Here is a 12,234-nt window from a genome sequence, read left to right on the forward strand (position 1 = left end):
GAATATCGAACGAAGAAGAAGAAGAAGAAAACACATTTAAACACACGAGGCATGACACCCTCTCCGAAACCATTGTACAAGACACCGTCGAAGGAGGACGAAACCATTGTACAAGGCACCGTCGAAGGAGGACAAAACCATTGTACAAGGCACCGTCGAAGGAGGACGAAACCATTGTACAAGGCACCGTCGAAGGAGGACGAAACCATTGTACAAGGCACCGTCGAAGGAGGACGAAACCATTTTACAAGGCACCGTCGAAGGATGACGAAACCATTGTACAAGGCTCCGTCGAAGGAGGACGAAACCATTCTACAAGGCACCGTCGAAGGAGGACGAAACCATTCTACAAGGCACCGTCGAAGGAGGACGAAACCATCCTACAAGGCACCGTCGAAGGAGGACGCAGACGCGAGAGACAAGGGAAGAGGTGGTCAGACAACGTGAACGAATAGACACAGATGAGCTTCCCCGCCCTTCGCCCCCCACTCCCCACCGATACTCACTTCCCCGCCCTTCGCCCCCCACTCCCCGCCGATACTCACTTCCAGACCGAGCCCTAATCATCTGGTTGTTGGTTGGTTCCGTCCAGGATGGCTGAGGGGATCTCTTGTGCGTCAACGTCAGTCCAGTAGACCCGAACGCCACAACTACCCTCCACCCCCAACCCCGAAGACAAACACAGAACCCCCACCAAGTTAACACTCACTTCCAGACAGAGCTCTGATGATCTTTTTTCTTTTCTTCTTCCGTCTTTACACCTGTTCCTTGTCCCTTTGTGCTCTCACACCGCCCCGTCCCTGCATTCACTGCTCCATCCACATCTGAATTTCGTTCCGCTGCCAGGCTTGTTGATGTTACAGACGCTCCAGTGGGGGGGGGGGGGGAGGGGGGAGGGGAGGGGGGGGGGGGGGGGGGGGAAGGGGGGGGGGGGGTTCGGGTCGCTGCGGCGGGCTACCCTCGGAAGATGACACTGCACTTCTGCTGAGTCACTTCGACGGTGTTCAGTAGTGGGTCTGTCCCGAGCTAACGGACGCAGCCCACTACCTACTACGCCCACTACTAACGACATTGACTGTTAAGTCGCGGAGCCAAACTGAGTGAGCGTCCCCTCCAGAGAGCAGACCGCCACCACATCCCTCCGTCGACCCCCCCCCCCCCCCCCAGAACGTCACACGTTGAAGACTGACAGCAGAACTACTATTCATAGTCACCTGGCTGGCTATAGTGGGAGGGTTACTTTTGGTGGTCACATTAGATATTATGTTTTTTGGAAAGTTCGTTTTATTTGCAGCCACAGTTCGGTAAACGATAAATGGCTAAACCCAACCACCTAAGAATGAGAAGCGTTTTTGTAACATGACCCATATTCTGCAAAAATGCAGCCATGACGCAGGGGGTAGGTTACAAAAAAACGTCATGTACCGCTTGACTGCATACGGATATAAGCAAATTATACCTTAAACGAAAGCTAAAGATTGTTGCCATCAGACAGCAAGTAAAATGCCTAATTCGTATACACAGTTTTATTTTTAACAACATCTGTATAACATGCGGACGACAAAACAGGAAATGCCATTTTCTCAATCGATATGTATAGCTAACTGAACGCCTGGTTGAAACCGCAATCAAAAACATCTTGAAAATTGTTTATTCTCACAGCTAGAATTATTTTACATTAACAATTGTTAATTTACCGAGGAAAACAACAGTCATATAAGATGAATAATGGATGATTCTGAATCAACTCCGAAAACCGAACCGGGTCGAAGCAAAAAAGAGTTTACACATACACAGGTTTGAAAAAGGATAATTTGGTTCAATATGTTAGATTTTTACCCATAACGTTAAAGATCAGCTCAATATAAAAGGAAAGTGATCATTGTAAAAGGATTTTGCTATCGCAAAATAATTCAACTTCCGGTTTTACCACATGGCGTCCATAATATTATCAATTTATTACATAGCGTGCATTTGTCAGAAATTATACTAAATGTTAGAAGCGATCTTAAAGTGAAAGTAACGTTTAATAAAAGTATGCGCACTTACTTATTGATTGATATATGACTAAAATAATGGACATGTAATTTAAACGTACAAAACGACATTTTGTACACTACCTCTCTAATAAAAACGCGACTATGACCGACCGATATGTATGTGTAAATTAGGTCATTGTTAGTGATGAAAACGGGTTTTCTTTAAAAGATAACACGCAAACTGTGAAGTTCAAGGCCATAAATGATTTTAGTACGACTTCTTCAAAACAGGTCTGTGTTTCACTCCACCAGTTTCAGTTTTAATAAAATATATGTATAGCTGTCATTTTCAAAAAACCTTATCTGCAATTCACTTTACCAAATACACCATGAACCCAGAAGATATTAGAGTGAGACACTTCACAGTGAAATATGTTATGATTCCCCTTATTTCAAAATATATGCATTTTAATTGGCAGACACGATTCACGTCGTAGGTACGTGTCGTCTGGTGAGGCAACTGTTAGCATTTTTTGTCGTAAGAATTGACATTTTTAAACATAAATCATGGAGAAAAAAACTAATTCTACAAAAAGTGCAGGTTTTCTTGGTATAGTCAGTTAAAGCATCTTAAAATTCAAGAAATTGTGCAATTACGTGTATGTATTTGAAATGGCAGACAATATTGAATGAAAGTGATTTTTGACAGATTGAAACCCTACCCCCACTAACAAAATGGGCCCTGAGATTAGGGGTGTTAGTTAAAGATGACTGAATAATGGCTATGCTTTTCCCCTAAAGTATTCAAAACCTAAACATATACATAGGCAAGATGTTCTACATTAACACAATTAACTTTTTAAACATATACATATGCTTAGTACACGATACTTCCGGTTTTTCTACCGGATGACTTATACATTTAGGAGGTAAACACCTTATCGTAGAAAAAGCTTTATTTTCAAAAAGTGCAAGTAATTATTAAAAATCATACATAATATTTATATATAGGAGTTAATTTTCCTTCGAAAGTCATTTGTTTCAAGTGGCAGACAATGTCAGTTGGAGAGTTACATGTACGTAAAGCGTATAACTGTTGTCTGTGATTAGTGCATTGTGGACACATTGGCACCATTTGATCCTAAATGCTAAACGATGTCGTGATCATACCACAGTTTTAGGATAATTTTACATCGCATCGATTACTAAATTGATGGTAGAATTTCACTGATAAATTCTATTTCCGGTAGCGTCAGTGCCGTTATCTTTTTCTTTTTGTAATAAGGTAATAACGAATGAACCACGTGTCACACTCTTATGCTAGTCTTTAAATGACAATTCCAATTCTAGTAAGTTAAAAGGCATGTATTGCGCGTTACATACATTTATACCCCCCCCCCCCCCCCCCCCCCCCAGGATTACAATGCAAGTAAACACATATAAAGAGATAGTAACGTTTTACATGGTTACACGTTCAGTAGTGAACGTAACGTGTGGTTTAACAAAATTACTTGCACATACAATAGTGAAGTCTGTCTGTGTGTCTTTGTTTGTGTGTTTGTCTATGTCTGTCTGTGTGTTCGTATGTTTGTCTCTCCCTCTGTCTGTCTATCAGTCTGTCTATCTCTCTCTTTCTCTCTGTGTCTCTGTCTGTCTGTCTGTGTGTGTGTGTGTGTGTGTGTGTGTGTGTGTGTCTCTCTCTCTCTCTCTCTCTCTCTCTCTCTCTCTCTCTGCGAGGTAGGTGCACTTAAAGAGAAAGCAACACAGTAAGAAATGCATTTCTCTACCAAGAATGAAGTTTGTCTGTCTGTGTGTTTGTGTGCGTGTTTTTTTGGTTGCGTAAGTGTTTCTCTATAAGCATCTCTACGTCTTTGTTCGCGTACATAAGTGCGTGCGTGCATGTGTGGGGGTTTCTGTGTCCGTTTGTCTCACTGTGTGTATGTCTGTCATTTTGTCGGTATGTTTGTGTATGTGTCTTTGTGTGTGTGTGTGTGTGTGTGTGTGTGTGTGTGTGTGTGTGTGTGTGTGTGTGTGTGTGCGCGTGCGTGCGTGCGTGCGCGCGCGCGTGTGTGTGTGTGTGTATGCGTGCGTGCGTGTGTGTGTGCATGTGTGTGTGTAAGTGTGTGTGTGTGTGTGTTTGTGTGTGTGTGTGTGTGTGTGTGTGAGATTGCAATTATTCCTCCTTTTTACATTTAGTCAAGTTTTGACTAAATGTTTTAACGTTGAGGAGGGAATCGAGACGAGGGTCGTGGTGTATGTGCGTGTGTGTGTGTGTAGAGCGATTCAGACTAAACTACTGGACCGATCTTTATGAAATTTGACATGAGAGTTCCTGGAAATGATATCCCCAGACGTTTTTTTCTTTTTTTTTGATAAATGTATTTGATGACGTCATATCCGGCTTTTCGTGAAAGTTGAGGCGGCACTGTTACACTCTCATTTTTCAATTAAATTGGTTGAAATTTTGGTCAAGTAATCTTCAACAAAGCCCAGACTTCGGTATTGCATTTCAGCTTGGTGGCTTAAAAATTAATCAATGACTTTGGTCATTAAAAATCTGAAAATTGTAAAAATATATATTTTTTATAAAACGATCCAAATTTACGTTCATCGTATTCTCCATCATTTGCTGATTTTAAAAACATATAAATATGAAGATGGAGGATTAAAGATGATTGACGTGAAAAGTTTTCTGTCATCTCTAAAAATTGTTTGGTTAAAAAGAGTTGATGGTCTTACTGGATTAATATCAAGACTATTGTTTAAAGCATGTCCATCTGTTACAACAATTAATATGAGAGGAGAGGAATTTGCAAATGTTTTGATGCAGAGAATGGAAAACCCATTTTGGACCAATGTTTTTAAACATTATAAGAAACTACATGGAAAATGTGACCCTATAACCTTTAACGATTTTGTATCAGAATGTTTACATTATAATGTTAATATTCGGAGAGATAAAAAGACAGTGTACATTCAAAATTGGATCGACAATGGAATAGCTCAGATTGGTCATATTTTGGGACAAAATGGATACTTATCCTATAATGCGTTTAAAATCAAATATCCAAATGTGCGAGGCGATTTTGTATTGCATCAAGGTGTAATCCAGGCTGTTAAGAAATATCAGAGAAAAATCGGCTTAGAATTTGATAAACATTTTATTATGACAGAGCCCATTGTGTGGAAATGTATTTGTAAAGGTAAGACACAACTTATTTACAAAAAACTGATTGAACATACTACGGTCCCAAAATGTATCGAAAAATGGTCTGAATCTTTAAACAGTTTGTTAGATAAGAAGGCTATTTTTCAACATGTTTTTAAAACAACAAATGACACTTGTCTGAGATGGTTCCAGTACCGATTATTGTACAGAATTTTGCCCACAGAAAGGTTTCTATTTTTGCGAAAAATTGTGGATACGTCATTGTGTACATTAATGAAGAAATGAAGAAACCCTTTTACATATGTTTTGGGAGTGTGATAAAGTGCAGACTTTTTGGATAGAATTTGTAAATTGGCTAAAGGCGAACTGCACCCATTGCGACAATTTAAAACTGTCTAAAGAACTGGTTCTTCTTGGAGTGGCGAACAATGTAGTCACCGATAAAGCTTTTGATGTGTTATTAATCTGTGCCAAACACCATGTATATATTTCCAAAATGAACAAAAAGACCCCTCATTTTCAGACATTTAGTAGAAACTTTAAGCAAAGATTTGTTTGTGAAAAGTATAACGCAGTTGTGAATAATACAGTAGATAAATTCTACAAGGATTGGCGCCTGTATATGCACGTTTTGATGTAACCCTTAGGTTTTTTCGTTCTTAAAACCTTTTGATAATGCGACCACCAAACCGCTGAACATCCCCCCCTCCCCATTCCATCTTCCCACCCCATGTATGTTGTAATTGTCCAAGTGTGCTTTTCTGTTATATGATTCTGTCCTTTCGGTTAGGTGATGTCCTGTAATGTACAGCATATTCATGTAAAAAAAAAATGTACAAAAAGAGAATAAAAAAAAATAAAAAAAAAACATATAAATATGTCATATTTGGTTTAAGAACAAGCTCTAAAAATTAAAAATATAAAAATTATTATCAAAATTAAATTTTCGTAATCAATTTAAAAACACTTTCATCTTATTCCTTGTTGGTTCCTGATTCCAAAAACATATAGATATGATATGTTTGGATTAAAAACACGCTCAGAAAGTTAAAACGAAGAGAGGGACAGAAAAGCGTGCTATCCTTCTCAGCGCAACTACTACCCCGCTCTTCTTGTCAAGTTCACAAAAATAAACAGATTATGACGTCATTTTAAGTGGCACAAACGTGTACATGAATGCCTTCCCTTTCGAATGATTTACAGTTATAGAATTTCTGTCAAGCGGTTTAAGTTTTATGTCCGTTTTATGAACCCAACCCTCAAAACAAGAATAGTAACGCCAAAGAAGGAAAACATACACACAAACCAACGTTTTTCTCACCGTTGGTTTGGAATATTGCCCCAAAACTTTAGATTTTGTGTTGTGGTGTTAAAATCTATCAGAAAAATGTGTTTGCTAACGTGACGCCAAAAAGTAACCAAAACGGTCCTTAGCCGACTGACTATCAGGGAAGGATCGAACAGGAACACTGAGACCAAGGTCACTCTGATGATCTTGTTTATATTTTTGTCCAGGCTGGCACTGAGAGCGGATCTCTTTGTTGCCTACGGTTGTCCAGCATTCCCTGGCTCAACAACCACCCTCCCCCCACCCCACATCCTCAGAAACACACACATAACACTCTCCTCCCAACTCCCACCCCTACACACATGACACTCCCCTCCCCTCCCATAACTCCAGAAACACACACATAAGACTCAAAGTTATCACTCACTTCCAGACCGTGCTGTGATGGTCTGGTTGTTGATGTCTTCAGTCCAGTAGAACCTGACATCACAATCAACCCCCCCCCCTACCCCACCCATAAAGACAGACACAGAACACCCTCCCGTTATCACTCACTTCCAGACAGTGCTCTGATGGTCTGGTTGTTGGTGCCATCCAAGCTGGCCGAACGGATCTCTCTGGCGCCAACGTCGGTCCAGTAGATTCGGACGTCAACGGGGTCGTAGTCAATGGCAACGGGGTTCTGGTGCCCAGCCAGGGGGATGGTGATGAAGGAGTAGGAGTTGAGGTCCATGCGGTAGATGCCCCTGTTGTTCGAGTCCGTGAAGAGCAGGAACTGGTTGGGCAGCTGGGCTGTTTGGGGATTAAACAATGTTTCATTCAATCATCAAGGCTTAACACGAAAAACAAGAGGCAAAGCCTTCATAGGGTGGGGAAATAGCTCAGTCGGTAGTGGCGCTGGCTTCAAACCCAGTTGTCGCTATCGGCGTGGGTTCGATCCCCACGTTCGGCGAGGGATATATTGCCCAGAGTCAACTTTGTGCAGACTCTTCTCGGTGTCCGAACACCGCCGTGTGCACGCCTGCACACGATAAAGATCCCAAGTTCACAGCGAAAGTCTGAGGGCTTGGAAACATGAATATACACGCATGCAGGAAAAAAAAGGGTAGCGCCGTATACTGTATGGCAGCTCGCTTTCCCCGGGGAGAAAGCAGCCCGAATTTCCATGAGGGTAACCTCACAGGACTATATGAAATCTTCTCCTTCTCCTTATCCTTATAGCTCACGTTTGAAAACACCAAACCATCATCCAGTGATGACAGTACAATATTTAACATTTTTAAACGTACTGTTTTGGGGTTAAAATCAGGGGATAGTTTAACAATGAAACACTTTGAATGTACTGTTTGGAGGTTAAAACATTGTGATAGTACAACATCAAACATATTTAAATGTCGCATTGTTTTATACAATTTGTTAGGCTCTTGCGGTAATACCCGTGCTGAAATGTCTGCTCTTCTCTGTCAAATCCTACATTAATAGTCAAATTCCAAAAATAACTCTGTCGGGTTTATATTGGTTGTGAAAGAGTGAATGCCCTTGCTATTTTACTCGGGATAAACATTGGATGGGCCTGGCAGTCATTAGCAAGGGATGTGTCGGAAACACACGTGTGAAATTATTTGCCAGAGGAAAAGCAAAGTATTGATTTAAACATTGTTTTATTTGACAATGTATGGCTATCTAAACTATATATAAATGGATGTAAGTGTGCGTGTGTGTCTGTCTGTCTGTGGTCGCCATACCTCAGAGATGGCAAAAGATAAGCACAAGATATTGTGCATGCACACTGCCCTGGGATTTAGTTTCTCCAGACATTGTTTCCTTCCTCGGATAATGACCCTCCCCATTATTGAATACAGCCTATAAACAACTCCTGCTTTGTTACACATGGAAGGGAGGTAACTCTTATTATACCAGCATTCCGTGTCATGCCCATTTACCCCCAAATGTTTGCTTTGGAGTTTCTCTTTGAGGGCTTTGCTAACATCAGGGCGAAGCTGGGCCTGACTGCTAGTTATTATAATTAGCATGTTTAGGATCAACAACAAGCTAGAAACTTATAGTGGTGATCCTAGAAAGCAAGGTTTTCTCTCTTTCACAGCCCATACAAACCCGACAGAGTTATTTCCGAAGAACGTCTATTCTCACCCGTGGAACACGAGACGCCGGCATCCTCCGTGTGGCCGCAGTTGTGCCTGCCCCAGCCGTTGTTGCGACACTGGGCAATGGAACTCTCGGTGCCCTTACACCCGACATTGTCCATCCAGATGGGACCCGTGCCCACCCCGTACGTTCTTGGGTTGGTCAGCGCTGTCGACCCGGTCCTGGCAAAAGAAAGTTCTAGAAATGGATTTTTTTCTGAACGTTTACCTTAACCTGAACGTGTAGTGTCATCAAAGCTTACTTCCATGTCACACTAAAGTAGCAAGAAACTGTAGGTGAGAACAAGATAACGTGAAAATGTACTCACCAGAAACACGGACAATAAATGAATAAAACGTTTATTGTCCAGGTTTCTGGTGAGTACATTCTCATTGTCATCTTGTTCTTTTACGCCACACGTTTGCTAAGTCCTACACATTAGTGTGCCAACTAACACGACGTGGGAAATGGATTCTAGGATGCGACCGTGCTGAATACGGATGTTTTTACACCCCCGGTATAGGATTCGGTCGATGTGTTTGTTTGTTTGTTTGTGTGTTTGTGTTCGCAAAAAGATCTCAAGAATGAACGGACCGATCGTCACCAAACTTGGTGAACAGGTTTCATACATTCCTGAGACGGTCCTTACAAAAATTGGGACCAGTCAAACACACGGTTAGGGAGTTATTGGTGGATTGACGGGCGCTGTGGCGTGGTGGTAAGACGTCGGCCTCCTAATCGGAAGGTCGAGGGTTCGAATCCCGGCCGCGGCCGCCTGGTGGGTTAAGTGTGGAGATTTTTCCGATCTCCCAGGTCAACTTATGTGCAGACCTGCTAGTGACTTATCCCCCTTCGTGTGTACACGCAAGCACAAGACCAAGTGCGCACGTAAAAGATCCTGTAATCCATGTCAGAGTTCGGTGGGTTATAGAAACACGAAAATACCCAGCATGCTTCCTCCGAAAGCGGCGTATGGCTGCCTAAATGGCGGGGTAAAAACGGTCATACACGTAAAATTCCACTCGTGCAAAAACACGAGTGTACGTGGGAGTTTCAGCCCACGAACGAAGAAGAAGAAGAAGAAGATTGGTGGATTAAGATTCTACAAGGACTTATAGAGGGACATATTAATGGTCAAAGGGAAATAACCTTCTCAGTTGGTGGCAGTGAGAATGGTAAGGACGGGGGTGTTTTTCCTACCTCGGAGGAATTTCTTGTTGTTGTTGTTGTTGTTTATTTAAAATGTTATTCCTTTGTACGATTTAAGCTCACTCAGTGACTCACTCGCTCAAACAATCAATCCATCACAATCCCTCACCCTCATTTTTTTTCCATTTTTTTTTCAGGATAAAGCTATTCTATAAAATACTGTGAGGTAAGACTTGATCCAATACAGCTCGCATATAGCGAGCGTCCCATGACGAGGTAAACACGAACACAGAAATTCAGAAAAAATAGGTATCGCCGTTATTATATGAAAATGTGTTTTCCCCCATAAGGCGCCCACTATATAGGAACCATATTGGATCAAGTCTGAATAGCAGGTAACAAACCCCTTAATCTGTCCATGCTGTTACACCAAATAAGAGCATTTTTGAGAAAATGTAGTTAAGGTTGTTATTATTGTTACTATATTTTACATATCGGAATATATTGATTTTTTGGCTCTCGATCTAGCAAGTTCGTCTTTTATTTTAATCCTTTCTTTTTTTTCTTATGTTTTATGTAGAGTGTGCTGTATTCGTCCTGTTTAAATCTTTACGTGCATAAGTTGGTAGTTGTTATTGTTACCGACATTATTGTCTGAGGATTGTATATTGTTTGTATGTCTTGTGAAATAAGCATTGTTTCACTTCAACACATGCATGCCAACAGCCTGGAGGGGCGGGGAAGTAGCTCAGCCGGCAGCGCGCCGGTGTAACACGAGAAAATTACTCCCAAGAGAATTTTACTCCGGAGTAAACATTTCGTACGAAAAAGTTACTCCCTTTACGAAAAAAGCACTCCCCCATTGCACGAGAAAATTACTCCCCAAGACAGGTGAGTTCCGAGTAAACATTTCGTACACAAATGTTACTCCCCTGACGAATAAATAACGAATAAATTACTTCACCCCAACACGAGCAATTTAACTTCTCATGCCAGATGTATGAAATTTTTACTCCCTTGTCCCCTGTTAGTCTTGGTGGTGGAAGGGGTGGAGGGAGGGTAGCGCGACATTCGTGTGCGCGAGATCACTTATTAGCATTATCCCTTCGCCCGCATCCCATTTTTGCGTACGAGATTTTCACTGGAAGTAAAAAAAATGGGGAGTAAAAATTTCGTGGAGGGAGTAATTTTTTCGTGCCTTGGGGAGTTCTTTTCTCGTACGAAAAGTGTACTCGGAGTAAGAATTTCGTACGAAATATTTACTCCGGAGTAAATTTTTCGTGGAGTAAAAAATTCGTGTTACACCGGCTTTGTATCCAGTTGGTCGCTATCAGCGTGAGCCCGAACCCCACGCCCGGCGAGAGACACACCCCCCGGAGCCAACCGTGCGCAGACTCTCCTCGCCCTCATTAATGCGTACCTGGCTTACGTATCAAAGCTTGCCATTCACATCTCCTATGGTTTATGCGATCAGTTGACCATTCTCTCACTCATTCACTCACTCTGTCACTCACTCACTCAATCTACGAACCAACCCACCAATAAAACAACCAAAATAGGCCAATCGATCGGGTAATTCACCAAGCATTCGCTCACTTACTCACTTCCTGAGTTAGTCAATCAAGTAACCGGAAAATGCCTTCCTTTAACCTTCGCCCGTCCGGGTTATTGACTACACACGGAAGTCATCGTGAGGCCATGCGGACCCATGCTTCTCATTTCATTCTTTGAGAAACATGGGTCCGAACGGCCCCACGATGTTTGTAGTCTAAATGAGACCTTTTTTTTTAAATTACTTCTCGCTGAAATGTTCGGACATTAGAGCGTTTTAGGTGCCTGAGGCATTCTTAAAAGCTTATTAAAAAATTCCAACTAGTTTAAGAGATATTTTCAATTAAACACCCTTCCTGGTCCACCCGGACCCACGACCACCGGCGAAGGTTAATTAGGCCTAAAAAAAAAAATAGGTGTGGTTACGGTAACCCGACCTACCCTATTTTTAGGGGCCGATCCTATAACTTTTTATTACATTTGTCAAAAAAACAAAAGAAAAAACAAACAAAAACGAGTGCAAAAAACGCAATGAAAGCGAAAGCACCCGAGTCGCACACTTATTTCCCTGTCAAGTAGGTTTAATTTCTACACATTAGAAAAAAAAGTTTAAAAAAAAAAGTGATTGCCTACCTACCTACCCTATGTTTTTTGGCTATGTTACCGTAACAACACCTATTATTTTTTTTGGCCTTAATTGAGCCCAAAGTTGACTTTTTCTTTCAACCGAAAAGTCAATGCCACAGCTTTGTGCAGCGAGCTTGGTTGTGTAGACTTTGCTCTGTTCTGCTCTTGGAGTATGTCCAATATAACCGTGACCCTGACGTCTCCTTAACATTATAGAGGTCTAGTTCTCAATACGTGTAGCCAAAACGTGGTAGTGTACGTGTGGGTGTGGCATCACCCGTACAGGTTCTAACACACTTTGATCAGATTCAACACGCGTGAAACTT

The 12,234-nt window shown here is 41.7% G+C and overlaps 1 protein-coding gene across 2 annotated transcripts in view; it reads right to left on the minus strand.

Moving 5' to 3' along the window:
• The window catches only part of LOC138948714 (scavenger receptor cysteine-rich domain-containing protein DMBT1-like), a 100,144-nt gene that overhangs the window by 30,224 nt on the left and 57,686 nt on the right, over nt 1-12,234 (minus strand). For both annotated transcript variants that reach the window (XM_070320320.1, XM_070320321.1), the window contains exons 36-37: nt 8,588-8,763; nt 6,992-7,228 (exon numbers count right to left, since the gene is read on the minus strand). In XM_070320320.1, the coding sequence (XP_070176421.1) occupies nt 6,992-7,228; nt 8,588-8,763 (413 nt within the window). The remainder of the gene's footprint in view (nt 1-6,991; nt 7,229-8,587; nt 8,764-12,234) is intronic.

The sequence above is a fragment of the Littorina saxatilis genome, linkage group LG15 (assembly GCF_037325665.1).
Source record: "Littorina saxatilis isolate snail1 linkage group LG15, US_GU_Lsax_2.0, whole genome shotgun sequence".
Classification (NCBI taxonomy): Eukaryota; Metazoa; Mollusca; class Gastropoda; order Littorinimorpha; family Littorinidae; genus Littorina; species Littorina saxatilis.